Genomic DNA, 19646 nt, shown 5'->3' on the forward strand with positions numbered 1-19646 from the left:
TTCTCTCTCTCTCACTCAAAGCCTTCATTCGTAGCAGCTAGCACTGAGACTGAAGGAATCCATTTGTGTGGACTGAGTAGAGACGTTGTCATCATTCAACGTTTGTGATCACTCCTTAGATCTACATCAAAGGTTTCAATTACCACAAGAGGTAATTATTCTATCACTGATCATGCCCATTCGTAAAGATCGCTAAAGGAGAAAAAAAAATTAAATTCCGCTGTGTTTTGGATCACTATTCTCCTTCAGTCTTGACTCAACCTCACCCCTTGGATGTGCATACTCCAAGATCAAAGAGCGAAAATCAAGGGCACATGGGGATTATGGTGGGGGTCCCCTCTTGGGACCCCAGGTCAACACCAAAAAGTAAGCGAATTAGACGATCACGGTGTGGCCACATATGGCCAAGGGTGGAGATATGAAAGTTAGTAAAAACATGAATTGCCTCACGTGGGGTTTATTTCCCACTCTCTCTCTTTCTCTCTCTTTCTCTCTCTCTCTCTCTCCGTTTGTCTCTTCTCAAACTTTCTTTCTCTCTCTCTTTGTCCGTTTGTCTCTTCTCATACTTTATTTCTCTCTTCTCACTGTCACACAAACAACAAATAAACAAATAACATTCCTTCTTTCCAATTCAAAGATCAACACGACGGTGGGGGGATGAACTCATGATGAACACAACGAGTGTTCATCTGAGCCAAACCCAGATTCCGACCAAACGTACTCAAATCCAAAATATACCAACATAAACCCCATCCCTCCTCAATTTTTACCCTGATTCTAAATATGAACTCAATTTAAGCAAATCATGTATGAAACAATATATATACCTTCATCCCCAAACCGAAACACTAGGCCCCAACTTCAACATTCAATAACAATTTCAACAAAATACAATAATTGGAATAGCTCAAACGATAAAGTATCAAACAACGTATGGAAAATTGGAATTCCGGTGAGAGCTCTAGAGACCCTTGTATACCTCAGTTAAGCTTTCTAAAAAGAAGAGTGGCAGTGAGTGTGGGGGTTTAGCTCAAGCTTTCTTAAGCTATGATGAAAAGCTTAAGGAGCTTTTTTTAGAGCTTTGTGGGGGCTATGATTGATTTTATCAGGGGATTTTTGAAGTGAGGTGATGAAACTCATGAATTGTTTTGGGGGGAAAAGAATTTGTTGATAAGGTATTTGGGGGGAGTTTATGATCCGTGTGAAAGAGTGGTAAAAAGTGTGAGGATGGGTGAATTGTGTGATTCGAAGCGTGAGTGAATTGTATGGCATGATGGTGATGATGTAGATTTGGTGTATGTTGATGATGAACTTATTGATGATGCACACATTATGCACTTAATCTTGTTATTTATTTTTTTATTTTCATTTTCATTTATTTTTTATGGATGATGTATGTTGTTGATGATGGTGTCATGTATGATGTAGCATGGTTGATAGGGTGTGAAGCTTGTGTCTAACCTAATTCAATCTTCTTCTATTTTAATTTTTCAAAGTTGTTTGGATGTAGGGTTATGAATGGATGGAGATGGTATGAGGGCATGGTTGATGATGTTATATTGATGCTTGGTTGTATAAGTGTGAGACTCGTATGCTTCTCTTTTAGTGAAACTTGTTTTTATTTTTTTCATTTTTTTAATTCAATGTTATGCATGTAGAGCAAAAGTTATGTAATATTGATGTATGGACAATGAATTCATGTAATTTAATTTATGACTTAATGAAATCAACTTTGTATCTTCAAATTCAAACTATCACTTTTGTTTTGCTATTTTATGAACGATGTAAAAACATGTGAATAATGAGAAACTTTATTCCAATTAGTTAAAATCATTGTACACTCATTTTATTCATGTCATATAAATGGTATACAAATGGTGTGGTAAAAATGTATCATATTATGGCCTTGAGAATGGTGAATATGATAATGGAATGATGTATAAGAAAATGGTGGCAAAGGAAACTAGATTTGGATTTAAATAATGGTGATGATACTAAAATAAGACATAGATAAAATGACATGAAGAAGAAATAATAAAAACCATGATTATTTGTTATTTAATTCAAATATTTAAAAAAAGAAAGAAAAAGGTCCTTTTAATTTGAATGGTGATATGTATAAAGCAAGTATGACCTAATATTTATTGGATAATGCCAAAGAATGTGAATGAAGCTGGGATAATTTATAAGTGACTAAACTACCAACAAAATGCAATGCAATGAGTAACCATGATCAATTTGACCTGAAGTTTCAATTGATCTAGGCCTTAAAATGCAACAGATGCAATGCAAGATAAACTAAAAGAAGAAGGATAATGGTGGGACAAAATTAGGGTATGACATTATTGAGTATTGGTTTTCAATGTTTTTTTGTCTCACAGATCACTATTCTTTGTGTGATTTAGTATCTCATTTCATAACAAGTGGCGCCCACCGTCGGACAAATAGTCTAAGTTTACAAGTGATTACCATGAATTCTAAATGGAATATCGAGAAGTTTTCTGAAGACAATAGTTTTGGATTACGGAAATTAAATATACAAAACACCTTGATTCAAAAAAAGTATGCAGAAGTATTGAAATGTGAGATTTTGAAGTCAATAATCCTAAAACAAATAGAGAAGATTAGTATGGTAGATAAGATCATGAGTGTTGTCATCTTGTGGCTCTAATAAAAGTATTGAGGAAAGTCACAAGGGAGAAGTTCGTGATGGAAAAATGGATCAAACTTGAATTTTATATGGTCAAGTCTTTGGCCTATAGGTTACGTCTGAAACAACAACTTTAGTCATTACAAACGGTGGAGAACAAATCAATTGAGGAAAAACTGACGAAATTTCACAAGATTATTTATGACTAGCCAAATATTAAGGTGAAGCTTAATTGATTAGGACAAGAATAAAATTTTGTTGAGCTCATTACCTATATCCTTTGAGTATTTCAAGAATTCCTTTTTTTTGTAAAACATGTATCAACATCTTAGAGGTGATGCAGTCATATATAAGAATCAAGAAGTTAACCAAGATGAAAGAGATTAAGGTTGATAGTGGTGGAGAAGACTTAAATGATTCAAAAGGGATGAATGCGAGTAAGGGAAGCCAAAAGGGGAAAAATGTAATTGTATATCCAAGTACAAGGGGCTTGATAAGTCCAAGTATAGATGTTTTATTTGTCATAAAGTCGACAACTTCAAGAAGGATTATCTCGAGAAGGGGAGCAAATATGATTTTATTCAGATTGCAGTTGCCTTAGATGGGGATGGTTATAAGATTGTTATGCACCAGTGGTAACGAATTTGTACATGGAGAAGACTTAGGCCATGAACTCAAAATTCTCTTATCATATGTGTCCAAAGAAGTTTAAGATTTTTGAGATAAAAGTAACGGAGTTCTCTGATTTGGTAATAACAAGGCTTGCAAGTCTCAAGGTAGTGGGACAGTTCAAATTAAGACATTTTACAACCGTAATTTCCTTTTAAGTAATGAGATGTATGTTCTCGAACTTAGCTAAATTAATTTTTTTATAAGAATGTTTGTTGATTCATGCTATTGCACTAAAGTTGAACATGGCATGTTAAGCATTTCGCATGGTGCAATAATAGTTGCTAAACTATCTAAAATGTGTGGTTTATATGTTTTAAATTGTTCCACTGTTATTGATAATGCATCATTATCTAGTCAAGACTTTTATGATAAGATTGAAATTTGAGATTATGACATGTCATTGAAAGAGGTATGGTTGAACTTGCTAAGCATGGTTTGTTAGGTAGTGATAAATTAGAAAAAAACTAGAATATTGTAATCATTGCAAAACATGAAAACAACATATAGTAAATTTTGGGATTAACATGCATAGATTTGGTAGAGCACTTGATTATGTTCATTTGGATATTTGGGGTCCATCAAGGAGACAACACACAGGGGTAGTTTGTATTTTGTAAATATAGTTGATTTTGTTTTCTAGAAAAGTATGAGTTCATATTTTGAAACATACAAGTGACCACATTCGAAAATTTTAATGAATGTCATACTTTTATAGAAAATAAATTGGAAACTAAACTAAAAGTTTTAAGAACTTACAATGCTTTAAATTTTGTTTAAGAGTATTGCAATGAGTTTTGCATCAAGCAAGATATAAAGAGATATAGAACTGCAGTTTACATACCATAACAAAATGTCCTAGTTGAATGCATGATATGAGCATTACAGAGAAGGAAAGGCACATGTTATTAGGATCTAAGTTATGTAAGGTTTTTGAGGTGAAGTTGTTTCTATTACATATTATTTGGTGCTTTGAGTGAGAAACCAATAGATTAATTTTGTTATTAAGTTTCCAAAGCTTTGGTTTTTGCACATATCAAACAAGACAAACTTGATGTTTGGAGTGTGAAGTGTTTTTTCATTGATTATACTGAAGGTGTGAAGGATACGAGCTCTAGAAGATGAAACCTTAAAGATCAAAATTCATTATAATAATGGATATTACTTTTAACGAAACTCGTATGTGGATAAAGTGTCAAGATCTATAAGTTAAAGACTCAAAACCTAAGGTGGAGATGACTAACTTTAAGGTGCAAGCTTCTATTTTGAGACTAGAGATGAGGGGGAGGTCGACTCTCCCACTTATAGTTCTAGATAAGTGTAACCTATAGTGGCTCCAATGGCTTCAGACTATTAGTTGTCTCATGATAAAGTAAATGATATATTGTACCACTTTAAAGGTCTTGACCAAGTGACTCCAAACATAAGAGATGGGTGAATTGTGATATTCAAGATTCGTGATTTAATTAAAATTATTTTTAATTTTAAAATTTTTTATGATAAAGGATGAGAATTATATAGAAAAAAGATTGATATGAAGAGGGATACACGACATAAATGAAAATAATCAAAAAAAATAAAATAAAGAGTTTAGAGAGAGTGCACTAGAGATATATACAAATTCAACTTAATCATCTAGCATAGTCTTGTCCCCAAGAGTTTTCTCTTGAGAGTTCCAGTAAAATCAGATTTAAGCTTTTCCTGGATCAGCCCACGAACCTTCCAACAATCAAATAGAGCTTTTACACAAGTTAAACTTAAGAACCTTCACCCAAGATTTTTTTCAGGTTTAGGCTTACAACCTTTAGGTCCTTTACAAATACAATTCACAAGAGAATCACACTCTTGAACACAACAATTGATTTATAACACCAAATACAACACAACTCTCCAAAAATTTGATCATTTAGCATTATCGTAATTGTCGTGAAAATAAAATACAAAACAAAGAAAGTAGTAGAAATAAAGAGGTTTCTATTCATAATTTTGATGAAAAACGAAATGAGAAAAAACCTCATTTATATAGAAAAAACTTTGGCTCAAAAAAGAAAATGATCAATGAGAAAGTTAATTAATTTAATCGATTAACTCTAGTTGATATTTGATTAAAAGCTTTTAAAATACGACAACCTTAATCCAAAAAAGAAAACCCTAAAATAGATACATGGTTTAATCGATTAAAATCTGCTATAATCGATTATGAGGTCATTTACCTTGCTCTAATCGATTGGACCAAGTACTTAATCGATTAGGCAATGTAAAAATTTCCCCAGTTGATTAGAAATACTTCTTAATCAATTCTATACAAGTATTTATATGTTTTCAAGGAGTTTTATCAAATCAGATAGGATTTTGAAATAATTTTTCGCGTGTGTGATTTCCTCAATACTTCAAGATTTACTGTGGACCTTTTATATTTTAACCAACCACTTTAAGACTCTAAGCACAATGTCAGACAAACTTTCTCATTTTCTTTCTTTCACACGTTAAGATACTTTATTTAATTTAACAACATGATTAGCACTTTAATTGTATTCTTCAGTTGTGTGAGTGATGGGATTTGAGATATCTTTTTGATAGAGTTTCATCTTCATAATCTTTACTTGACATTTGAAATTAACTTCTCTCGTTACAAAGAACTCTCAACATCCAAAATTTATTTGAATTATGTATTTGTTATCTTCAATGATGTTTCCTCCCTTGTCATCATCAAAACAAACTAACGATGATATCTCCAAGCACGTAGATTCAAAAAAAGTATGTTTATATTGATATTATTTGTTAAGCTTTAAATTTGTCCGAAGGGTTACATGACCCATAACAAAAGACATTCAAAGAGATGTTTAATAGAGGTGAATGAAGAAATATATTTAATAGAGAAAAACCATTCTTAGAAATTTGTGAAGCTAGCAAAAAGACAAAGGGTGATTGGTCACTGATGACGCTCACTCATTGCGTGCTTTTTAGTATATTTTACATTAATTTTAAGAAGTGTTGCATCTAATAGTTTATATCTTTGTAGCCTTTTAATCAAATTCTTAAGAAGTATGGAAAAACTCATTCTATACGAAAATCACTATAACCAGATAAAATATACAATGTTTTTATTGTAGAAATTAGAGTGCCAAGAATGGAACATACTCGGACACAAGATTTGAAAGAAAAGAGTAAAAGTGAATTTTTTTCCAAATTTTACGAAGCTGAAACTAATATCATGCTACTAGAAAAACATGTCGCACCATATATAGCAACATGGTACGTTAATGAAATGATGGAATGCAACATAGGACCTTCCATTAATCTAAATGATCCTTCTTCGAGTAACCTTAACTTGTCTTTTATGGGCCTAAATGGTGGTTCATCAAATGAAGAAGACAATTGTGAAAATGAATTTGAACATGGATTTTTAACCATGACGAGGACATTAATATTGATGCTCTCTATTCAAATGAAGTTTGTAAAAGACGAGACTTTGCGTCGGCATTCAAATGCACTAAAGCCACACATGAAAGACATGCATGCGTGAAGAAACTAGTCTTCCTCATGATCCTAAGTTTAAGTCTATGCATAATATTGTCCACATGGATGAAAAGTGGTACTACCTTCTTGAAAATGAGGATGAGCTATATCGCACATGAAAAAATAAAAAATTTATTAGCAATGTCATGTTTTGGTAGCAGTCGCTGGACCTAGATTTGATAACAATGATAATGAGATATTTTCAGGAAAAATTGACGTGTTTCCTCTAGTTCAGAAAGTAGCATCAAAAAGGTCAAGTGTCAATAGAGCTTTAGGTACACTTGAAACAAATTTGATTAGAAACTTCACCTGAACCATTGGGGGATTGTAATCTAACAAAGAGAGTTGTATAACAAGACATTTTGCACAACTATTTTGTCAAAATAGTCCTGATATTTTGCGAGACCATTATCGTTTCAGACATAATTATCATAGAAAGATAGTAAAAGAACTCGAAGACGGCCTAATCTCTTTTCTCATTATATTTTCTAAATATTTTAGTTTTATCTTTTGCAATTTTACGCATTGTTCCACCAATCCACCAATCAATCAATATGTTATGCGCACCCATCCCCCTCCCTTTATGTTAGTGCTATTTATTTTTCCCATAAACAAGTATGATTTTGTTTTTCGTGTTGAGATTATAACAATTCATGTGGATTTTATAGTTTTTTTAAAAAAATATTACTCGGTGATAGATTTTAGTCATTATCCAATAAAACCAGTTGTAAGTGGATTCTCAAAAAGCAGGAAGATGTTTTGAAATTAAAGAAATGAGATATAAAGCAAGACTTTTAGCAATAGGTTTTACTCCGGTGGAGTGATTTATTACAATGAAATCCTTTTATTTATGGTAAATAATTGTTGTATAAAGGTCTTTATGGGTACGTGAATCAATATAATTTTGAGTTGAAATTGATTGATATCAAAAACGTCTATTTTATATGAAGGACTTGAGAAAATATACATGAAGAAACCTGGAGGTTTTGTAGAGGACATGTTTAAGATGTTTCTTTTGAATAAATTTAAAAATAACAATTGAAGACGCATTTTTGTTAATAGATGTGTGATGTGAGAAAGAGAAACATCACTATCAAAACTTATATTACAATTGTAATGCTACTCAACTCACTATATTCCTATCATATCTAAAAATGTGTTGACATGCTTGCACACTACTACACTCTTCCCTCTAGTATGTGCTAAAGTGAATGAGACTTCACTTCAGCATAGTTAACCTGAAAAATGAGATAAAATTACAAATCTCATACAGGTTATTTAGTGGCACAGAGAGAGAGAGACAGTTATTAGAGCAAGAAACAGCACCAACAATATATTTTCAGAATAATAAGGACACACTCAGCAAAGACTCAATCCGCGTCTTTTATTTCAGCTTCAACATCAATTGCTCTACCGGAATCCTCGTCTGCGATAACAGAAACAAGGGCACACAGCATCATCATCAAAGATGAAGGGATGATAAAACAGGGAAGAAGTAGCATTTAAACAAGCCTTGTGAAGGTTACCATTTCTAGAACGCGAGAAATTGTCGAATGCTTGTCCAAATGTTGTAGATTGGTTTGAAAACTTTACAGATTCCTTTACAAACTCATTGCCATCAACTAATATCAAAACAAAGGTGTCTCGATTAATTTTCTAACCACGGATAGGAAGTGTTAAGCTTAATATTGACAGAAAAACGAATGAAAAATATATGGAAGATGTCCATTCTTACCAGAAAAAGGTTGACCGCAAAAGGGGCACAACTGCAATTCCTCATTTAAAGTGGATCTGTTAAAAATAACTCGACATTATAAAGTAAAGATGGACAATCTGAACTACTTCAAAATAAATCATATATAAGTAGCTTATAAGGATGTACATGAAATATATCTTACTTGAAAACCTGAAAATCATTTCCACAGTTTGGACACTGCGGATACAATAGAGACACAACAAAACCTAGTCAGTGAAGGCACAAATCACCTTAGAATAGAATACTTAGTCCAAATTATAAAAAAGCTATTTTTGCGTGTGAAAATTAGATATTTTTTGCGCAACAACAAAGACTAATGTCTCGGGTCGATAGGACCACAAAGGGCAGCAAAACTCGCTCTGAAATTGGAAAAAATCACTTCAAATTGAAACATGAAAGTTTGTAAAAGCAATACATAAACCAATTGTAAGAAATGTATCTCAGAAGTTAAAAAGTGTAAGTTGAAAGAGCAAGAAGCTTTAGAGTTAAGTTCTGAAGAAGCCTCACAGTGCCTTTCATTATATCTCTTCCTGCCCACCAGAGGAAAGCACCAAAACCTACTATCGGTACTAACACTACAAAGATCTGCATTCGAATAAAGAAAAATGAGAAGATTCAAATAACAGTTGGGTGATAAATTTACATGTACTAGTTTCGGAGGAAAAACTTCACTAAAAGACAAAATGAACTAAGGAACAGAAAGATAGTTTCTTTGAAAATTTACAAAAAGGAAGCACCAAAACTATGATTGCATGCATATTCAAAAGCCAGCATGATCCAAAACTATCCAAACAAATGAACTGATAAAAACACTTTTAACATAAATTATCCAAACATAAATCACCTTAGGTGCAACTCAGTTTTAACTAGAATCAATTTTACGAAATCCATTCAGTAAAAATTAATTTTGCAGTTGGTTAACATCATGGTAAACATGCGGTGATTGAGGACCAACTAGTTCGCTACCGCATCAGTCCGGAACACAACTGCAATTTAATATCAAGAGGTTGAGCTGAAGATCCTAGATGCTAATTAACACAAGGGAATTGAAGAACTGTTCCTGATTAATTATCCAACTAAGCTATAAATAATGACAATGATATCCTTAAATAGATTACTCAAACAAGATTGAATTGAAATAGCATAAAATGAACAATTAATATGCATAATTGTCAAAGCATTAAAAATGTTGGAGTTTAATGATAACTAGTTAGTTCTAAACTAAATATGATCCAATAAAAGCAAACAAAAAGGGAAGAGAGATACCCAAATGGAGACAATAGCGTCCAAAATCCATCCAAGTTGTCCAGTCACTGAAAGATAAGTTAACCCAATAGCCAAAGCAAGATTTCCCAAAATCCTAGCACTGCCACCATCATCTCTTCCACCACCATTATTGAATCCAAACCCTTGATTATTTTTCACCAAAACCACTCTCTTTTTCTTCTTGCACCCTTTCTCTCCCAACAAAACCCCATTTTTAAACACTGTACCTCCCAAGAAGGACCGTCTCTCCCTGTATGCTCTCAACTTGAAGCTACCCAGATGAAAAGAAGTAAACTTTGGGTCAAACTGAGAAAAAGAGAAAGTGGGTTGTGTCCGGTATACACCATCATTGAAGTTGAAATTGGGTTTCAAGTGTGAAAATTTGATTGAGAATTGCACAAGGGTGAACATGGAGAATACTGTAAATGGGAAAATGAAATCTTAGTGAGAATAGAACCCTTGTTGATGATAATGATGATGATGTTATTCTAGTTGTGTGCAGTATCAAATTTGAATTATCAACTTAGAATCGGAAATTGAACTGAACACTTCACTCTGGTTTTTCTTACTAATTTGTCTTCTCCAAATCCATGGAACTGTTGCCACGTTAGTTTTAAGTGACCCATCACTCTACATTATCTTCTTTGGTTTATTGCTAACTTTGGCATCAACAAGTTAAGTTAAGAAATGTAATAGAATTTTTTTTTAAACTTTAAAGAAAAATTGATTTAAATAACTGAATTGAAAACTCCTCTTAAAAATTGGATGGAGGCGCCAATTGGATTGACTAGAGAAGGTCCCTAGCCAATCCAATTGGCGCCCCTGTGTAGGGCTTAAGAGGAGGCGCCAATTCAATTGGAGACTCCTCCTAAAATGTAATTTTTGTGTTATAAATAGATGCGTTGTGTGAGTAATTGTTTCACATCTCATATAATCATTTGACAATCATGTTTGGTGTTCATCGCCGATACGGAAAGGTGATTTATGCGAGAGACAAAGCTCAGATGCTGATGTTGTTCTGGAACATCACTATGTTCGATCAACTGAAGAGGGAGCTGGTTCGTTGGTTAGATGGGAAAATACCAGAAGGGAAAAAAAATTAGAAGTATTGAGAGACTTGACAGTATCTTTGGTTGGGTGCGAATGAAGACTGATAAGGATGTTAGGGAAATGATGTTCGGTCGAGACGACATCAATTTGATTGTTGTAATCAATTAGAAATATTTCTGTTTTCAGATAGTTTATTTTGTACTGATGTTTGTTGTGAATCTCGTTGTAACAAAAACTTAATGATATATAATGATTGAAGGTTACAGAAATACAATGTTACAAAAAGCTTAAGACCTAGATGATACTCCTCGATTGGGACAGTTGTTCTTGTTGTGTCCTGGTTGACGACAGATACTACATAATCTTATCATTTTATCTGTGGAATCCATCTATGTTCTGATATGCGTGCTGTTTGACCTTCCTTTTTTCTTTCTATGCATCTCGTCATTGTGCCAAACAATATCACCTTCATATGGAGGCCAATAATCCTCCATTGGTAGTACCGAGAAGCTTTGATTATATACATTCATGACGGTGTCGGCCTTGTACACATCAGATAAATGGTTGTAAGCATCTTGACGAGTATAAGCGCATGTTGCAATGACATGGGAGCAAGGTATGCGGAAGGCCTGGAATTTTCCATAATCGCACCAACTTCTGTTTAGTCTAATAGCGTAGGTTAAATTTGGTTTCCCCTCGTTGTGGTCCATTGTTTCCTGGACGCTAAAATTTTGCCTATGACGATCAAAGACTGTTACAGCGTGTGTACTAGCTTTGATGCTCTCCTCTTTCATGACCTTCATACAACACTCACTGAATACTTGCCCGGACATTAACACTGCACTCCATCTTTCACCTCTGGTTGCAAACATAGAAGCTAACCTATAATAGGTCGATCTTACCAAGGCGGTTATCGACAGATTTCGAATTCCTTTTAATACCCCGTTCATGCATTCCACAAGGTTTGTTGTCATGCGGCCCCATCAACAACCTCTGTCAAATGCTCTTGTCCACTGCTCTACTGGTATGTTATTTAGCCATCTCCTTGCGTCTTCATTAGACAGTCTAATTTCATCACGATAATATTGAAATGATGGTTGAGTTAGAGTATACCCAACATTCACCACCTTCTTGCGAAGATTCTTATCTTTTATAGCACGCATGAAATTTTGTGCAATGTGTCTGATGCAATAGACATGGATAGAAGGAGGATCATGTCATCCGTTGTCATGGTTGTTGTAGGCACTCTCAATGGCAGCATGTCTATCAGAAATCAAACAGAGATTGGTTTGTGGAGCCACATGCGTTCTGAGATGTCGAAGAAAGAAACCCCATCCACCAATCGTTTCACCTTCAACAAGAGCAAAGGCAATGGGAAAGACATTGTTGTTGCCGTCTTGTGCAACCGCCATGAGCAAAGTACCCTTGTATTTTCCGTATAACCAAGTGCCATCAATTTAAATTAATAGGTTTATAGAATGTGAAACCTTTGATGCCCGGGTCAAATGCCCAAAAGAGACGGTGAAAGATTCTATTACCTGTAGCACAGGTCCTGTTTGGCATCATGCTGGCAATGTCTCCATAATTGCCACAGTTCTTGGGACATATGTTTTTAGTGCTCATAAAAACCGTGGCGCCCCCGCTCATTCCTTGCACATGAGTGCCAATTCAAGTGGAAACACCTTGTCAAAGCATGCATTCAGACCTTGAAACCAAGCAATCAGCCTTAGGTCTTGCATGCATGTCCCTATGGAGGCGCCAATTTGAATGGTGACCCCTCTTAAAGGTTGTACATGGTCGCCAATTCAAGTGGAGACACCATGCAAGCACAACTTTTCATGCTCCCATCCATTTGCCTATAAATACATCCACTTCATCAACACTTCTTCCACACCATCACTCTCACTACTTCTTCTACAATACTTCTTCTACAATTTCATCTACAACAACTTCTTGTAGTTTCATCTACATAAACCCCCCGACAAAATGTCTATCCTCACAATGGGCGAATCACATAGAGGAACGGTTGCAAATATCGCAACATAAGTAAGTTTTTTCTTTTGTTAACTTTTTATCTTTCATCTTCACCAACCCCCTTTTATTTTAACATACCAACTTAGTCAAGTTTTTTGTTCTTTCTTTTATAGGATGTATCAAGGTTCCGAACTCGAGTCCACGAATATGTCCATATGGACCCGATGATTCAACCTTATGTTGAACTCGCCGATTTTGGTCATATAAGCAAGATTTTGTCTTAGTCCATAGATAACAAATTCATTCTAGCTTTATGCGGAAGATGGAGACTAGAGACACACATATTTTGGTTCCCAACCAGTGAGTGTATCGTGACGTTAGAAGACGTCTACATGCTTTTGGGACTACCCATTGAAGGTAAGGATGTTAATGGTAAAACCAACTATGCGAATTCAATTTGCATGGGTCTCTTGGAGACTGATTTGTTAGATGATAACGCAAGAGGTCAAGGTATACTACTTTCATGCCTTAAGTCGTATTATAATAGTTTATACTTAGATGAGCATTCTACCGAAGATGATCGAATAATAAAAGCTAGGTGTTATATTATGTTGTTAATTGGCTCTCTTTTTTTCCGAAGGTAATGGTTCTAGCATGCATATTATGTATTTACCTTTACTTAGACATGTAGAAAGAATAGGAAGTTACATTTGGGGATCTGCTTGTCTAGCCTATCTCTATAGCTCCTTGTGCAAAAACTCACATAAAGACACATCTATATTTTTTGGATGTGCTGTTTTGCTACAAGCATGGGTTTGGTCAAGACTACCGTCCCTAGCACTCGTCAACAACAACCCTTTCACATTTCCATATGCACAAAAGTAAGTTGTTTAAATTGCTATATCTTTACTTACTTCTTTAAAGATTATTACCTCTAACTAATATTTTTTGACTTTTTCATGTAGATGGTCTGCACGTGGTATAAGTTACAACAGATGTCCAAGACACTGTATTACTGAGTATCGCAACCTGTTGGATCACCTTCGATCGACAGACGTAAGGAAAATAACTTAATTATTTCGTTATATTTTGTTAACTTCTTCTACCTTGACTATAATCCAATCTTCTTTTACATTTCAGTTTATTTGGCGTCCATACCTTAATTTGGATCATGACCATCAAGTCAACGCTGAAGACGCGGCCGTATGGACTGCATGCACACCGATTATACGGTTTACAACTGTAGAGATGCACAACAGTGATCGTGTAAAGCTGCAGTTTGGTATGCCCCCAAAATATCCCAGATCCCCTAGCTAGCCTAGGAGAATGGCATTTGAGCAAAGTTAATGAGCAATGGAACTTCAAACCATGGCAAAGCTTCGCAAGATCGGAGTGTCGCAAATGGAAGCAACGTCATGACCATGTGTTAACTGACGCAGTCATGCCAACTGAAGAAAAACCAAGTTGTACTTATATGGCTTGGTACAGATCGGTTGGTTTTCAGTTCATCGCTGAGGATATGTACTTGTACGACCCACGCCAAATGACTTACACACTTGACACCTCAACATCAAACCCCCAACAATAGTGTCAGACCGGATACACACAACCCCCTGTCCGTCAAACATTCCGTTCAACCAACACACAAACATACAACCAAAAATTCCATACACCCAACCCCAATACCAAGAGCATACCCCATACCACCACCAACAAATTGACCATCAACCTGAGACTCAACATCGCTTCGCACCCACCCCATCACCCTACCAAAGTCGCCTAAGCCAGAACACCCAACAATCATTCAACACCAACCACCTTTCCTCCTACCGTAGCCAAGAAGTCCAGACCTCACAAAACCAAAACATCCAACAATCATATCTCTACCAAACACCCCAACAACCTTTCCAACCTTTCCTCGATGCATCGTTCACACCCATGTCTCCCTTCAACCGTCCCGGTCGCCCATCAATGAGTCAACCACATCCCAACTTCTCTGGCATGGGTCATGAGCTCAGCTACGGAGGTACACCATCGATGCATACTGAAGACTATGCCGACTTGTCTGACTACCTCAACAGACCTTCTCCTGTAGTTGGTAGTGACGCTCCTGGGCCCTCAGATGCTCAAACATCGGTACCGAATCATCAACGTGGGTTAGGGCCACGGGTTAAGGTAGCTAGAGGATGTGGGACCGGAGGTCGGTTAGGTGATCCCGGTCATCACCATTAGGTTTCTTTGTGTAAATGGCAAATTTTATTAATATCAATTGGTTCTATATCAAATTTATCTATCACGTATACCATTTACCAAAAAAATAGCATTTTAGAAGGAGTCTCCAATGGAATTGGCGCCTCGTCTTAAGCCCTACACAGAGGCGCCAATTGGATTGGCTAGGACACCTGCCCTAGACAATCCAATTGGCGACTCCCTTCAATTTTTAAGAGGAGTCTCCAATTCAATTGGCGACTCCTCCTAAAATTGGGGTAATTTGGGGTTTTTTTAAACCAGGGGTATTTTGGGAATTTCCTTGAAAAAGTGGGTTATTTTCGTAAAAAATTCTAAATAATTATCTTTAAAATATTATTTTAACTAGTTTCATCTTTTTATTATAATTATTTGAAAAAATATCTTTTTTAAGTCTCTTAACTATATCCTTAGTTGGTTCCTTAAACTTTTTCGTGTCACCTTGATCCTTTAACTTTTTAATAGATGCATATGAGTCTCTTTCGTCTGTTTTTCTCAAACGCCCATTTATTTAAACTATGTGGTAGCTGAGTTTTCATTTTTGTTTTTAATCTTCGTTTCATCTTTGTTTTTTTTGTTTTCTTCGAAGCATGTAGTCCGACCAATGTTCTTCGTTTCTGAAATAGAAGAACTCTTAAAGTTGTAAATCTAGTGGATATACAAGCTTGCGATGTGTATCAAAATGTCATTATGAAGACAAAACTGTGATTCGTATGGCAACAACTGATAAGAATTTCGGAAAGAATTTTTGAGGTTGCCTAAATTTTAAGGTAAGCCCTAATTTCAGTTTGATTTATGCCCAAATGTGATAAACTCGTTTTGATACATATATGAAATTTTCAAGGATCCTTGCAAAGAGGGTGTGGTTTTTTCATTTGGTTCTATGAGGATTTGGGAGATGATAAGGGGCAATTTATGATGAATAGGTTGGAAAGCATGGCAAAGGAAATTGATGATGCAAAAAAAGGAGTTTGAAAAAGTCATGGTTATAAATGAAGAATTAGGGAAAGTTATGATGGAAAAACTCAAGTGAACAAGATCTTGAAGTCGAAAAAAACATGGAATATTATGTTTCTTGTAATCTTATGTGTATTGTTTTTTATGATGTTTTAGGAGTATGTACCAGTTTGTATGTATTTGTTTGTATGGATGAGTTGATATGTATCAGTTTGTATCAATTAGCAATATCAGTTTGTATCACTATATTGTTATGGATGAGTTGGTATGTAACATAGTGTATCAGTTTAATATGAGTTGACTTGTTTGGCAGATTATTGTTTGTACCAGACCATAAATATATCAGTTTTACTTAACCAGTTTACAATATCAGTTCATAAACCAGTCCGTCAACACAATGTGACACATGTAATTTACTTAACCAATTTACAATATCAATTCACATAACATGAATTCTAAAAATGATTTGCATAACACATAAATTGATTTGCATAACACACTACATAACTCCAAGACATAACAGAATTCCACAAAGCTTCCAAAATGACATTGACATTTTACATAAACATGTTCAATATACATTACATAACACCAAAATGATTCAAAGTGATTCATATTACAATTGCAAATGCTATAGGAAGCATTTTATCATTAGGATCCCTGCCTATGGCTGCCAGAATTTGTCCTCCACAAGCCCCTTAAAAAAGCATTCATCCATACCTATGACATGTCTATATAATTTGAATCACTCCTTACATGATGCATAACATATGTACAACCTCCTAAAAAAAGGGTCTTTGATCGTCAACACCTTCTTGAACAGGTTCAACATTTAGTTTAATTGTTGACCCTAGATTACTATTAACAGTTCACGACAATAGTCATATATTCTAGTGTAATCCCCTAAGAAAGAACCATTAACCTTGTCCCTAGCAACAAGTCTTGCTGTGATTGATTTAGTCTTGTTTACCCCTACATTCCACTTCCTCAAATGTCGATCCCAAGGACTACTTGACGATACAGAGTTCTGGTTCTAAATTAGTTAAACAAAAACCTTAGGGGTTTTGGATTGTTGGTTTGAAAAATAGAAAATAAAATGCAAGAGAGAGTAACTAAAGCAGTTGAGTAATTTAAAATAGATTATGAGTGAACATGCTAGAAAAGGTGTATGATTAGATTCATCGACAACGGTAACTTGACATTGCAACAACTTAATTCAATAACACTGATTACCGGTTCTTAAAGGCGTTTACTCCCAAGTCCTTAGTAAGAAAACCTTTAATCATTCAAATTAATCCCTATGTCATAGTGAATTACAGATGAAATTAAGCATTATTTTAATCAAGAATATTCTGATTTCCACAAGGTATCCCTAGTCCTAGGTGATAACTACTATGAACTACTCACAATTAAGCGTTGATAATGGTTGTTCAGTCTAACTATTAACCGTAAATCAAACTTAATTTGTCTTAGAGAGAAAGCATAAAGAACAATTTGCAAGTAAATCAAATATCATCAAATCAAAGTCATTACAAGGTTCAAATCAAAATTGTATCATGAATTTGAATCAGGGACACCCACTAGCATTGAGGGGTTTAGCTACTCATAATATTAAAGAAAAACAAAACAAAAAGTATAGACATTATAAATTAATGGAAGAAAAGAGGTCTTCAATCACTAAAGTTCATGAAATCATTGATCCATCATGAATTCTTCAGCTCTCCAGCCTTCAAAACACGTTCTCTGTAATCCAAAATCGTCCAACCCTTGGAAATTCACATTTTAATTGCTGACCAACAATGTGCGTTGTTGGCTCTCCTTCATCAAAGTTCCCCTCCAACTGCAAGCATAATCCAACACCTTTAAACTTCTCACAATTCACTTTCAGGTATCTCTTCTTCGATGCTTAATATACAAAATTTAGGGATACATGACTAGTTGTTAGACACTGAGGCCACTGATCATGTGTGCCATTCCAGGTCATATTTTTTATTTTCTTAAACCTATCAAGCTCTTAACATCAGGCTTCCTAATGGAGCCACAGTCACCGCAATTTTTCTGGCTCCATTCATTTTTCTAATAACTTCTATCTTCATGATGTTTTATATATACCATCTTTTTTTACGAATTTGGCATCTGTTTCTAGACTCACTGCTTCTTTAAATTGTGCCTTGATTTTTACATCTATTCACTGTCTCATACAGGGGACCCATACCTTAATGAAGATTGATGCAAGTAGACTACGTCAAGGCTTATACTATCTGATTTTATCTGATTTCAATAATCATGTGATTATAATGATGTTCCCTATCCCAATAACCACCTCATAAATAAATGTACCTTGTGGCACAATAGACTAGGTCACCCTCTCATGATACTTTACTTCACATCAATAAAAAAATTCCTTTGCAATATTGGTCTAAATCCCATGATCCTTGTGATACTTGCTTTAACACTAACAAAAAATGTCTTTCTTTTCCTGATAGCATGACTAAAACTTCAAAATGTCTTGATCTTATCCATATGGACATTCAGGGGGGCATTTTTACTCCCTCTTTACTTGGACACAAATACTTTCTAATTGTGATTAATGATTTTAGTCGTTATTGCTGTATTTTTTTGATGAAAAATGAGTCTGAAACCTCTACCTTAATAAAATATTTTGTCACTTTTATTCAAACTCAGTTGAATACAACAATTAAGACCATTATATTTGATAATGGACCAACGTTTCATTTACAAACATATTATTCGAGTTAAGGTATCCATCATCAGGCCTCTTGTGTCAGCACACCTCAATAAAATGGGTTGGTTGAAAGAAAGCATCAACACATCCTTTGGGTGATACGTGTTATTCTATTCCAATCACATACACCTTAAATTTTCTAGTCTTATGTTTTATCCTATGTTGTACATTTAATTAACATAACACCTTCGAAATTACTTCATCAATGCTCTTTACATTACTTTACAATGATATTCCTTATTATTCTAGCATTAAAACTTTTGGTTTTTTGGTTTGTGCTTGTAGTCAAATTGTTCATTGATTTAAGCTAGACTCTAGGTCCAAAAAGTGTGTATTTCTTAGGTTTAAATTTGGTGTCAAAGGGTCCATTTTATATGATGTCCACAATAAGAATGTTTTCATCTCTCGGAATATTGTTTGTTTTGAAAATATTTTTTCTTTTCAACAACTTAGACCCTCTCATTCCCTCACACCTCAACCTTTATACCACCCTCATATTGATGATACCATAGACTACCCAACTGTGATACTCCACCTCCCACCCCAACTCATACAGAAACTGATCTTCCCACCATAAACCACCTCCAACCACTACAAATGAATCCAATTCCAACCCATGTCATCCTAATCCAGTTGAGTTTGTTCCCATTCCTACCAACCAACCTCCCAATCTTACCAACATCGGAAAATCAACAAGAAATTCTAAACCCCCTTCCTATCTACAGGACTACCATTGATCACTCATTTCAGGTAACTCCAACCTTTCTATACCCTACAATACAAGTAGGGATGACAATGGGCAGGGTTTGGGC

The 19646-nt window shown here is 34.9% G+C and overlaps 1 protein-coding gene across 2 annotated transcripts; it reads right to left on the bottom strand.

The window, feature by feature from the left end:
* Window positions 1–7870: 7870 nt before the first annotated feature.
* Window positions 7871–10515, bottom strand: LOC127086401 (uncharacterized). 2 transcript variants are annotated; one of them, XM_051027160.1, is made up of 7 exons: window positions 9861–10515; window positions 9102–9179; window positions 8737–8771; window positions 8574–8629; window positions 8365–8460; window positions 8165–8264; window positions 7871–8076 (listed from the first exon to the last, which is right to left on the bottom strand). In XM_051027160.1, exons 1-6 carry the CDS (start codon window positions 10269–10271, stop codon window positions 8209–8211), a joined length of 732 nt encoding a protein of 243 aa, XP_050883117.1. In that variant the 5' UTR covers window positions 10272–10515; the 3' UTR covers window positions 7871–8076; window positions 8165–8208. The 2 variants fall into 2 exon arrangements, with proteins under 2 accessions (XP_050883117.1, XP_050883116.1); XM_051027159.1 differs by having other exon boundaries at window positions 7871–8264.
* Between the last annotated feature and the right edge of the window lie 9131 nt (window positions 10516–19646).

The sequence above is a fragment of the Lathyrus oleraceus genome, chromosome 5, assembly GCF_024323335.1.
Source record: "Lathyrus oleraceus cultivar Zhongwan6 chromosome 5, CAAS_Psat_ZW6_1.0, whole genome shotgun sequence".
NCBI lineage: Eukaryota > Viridiplantae > Streptophyta > Magnoliopsida > Fabales > Fabaceae > Lathyrus > Lathyrus oleraceus.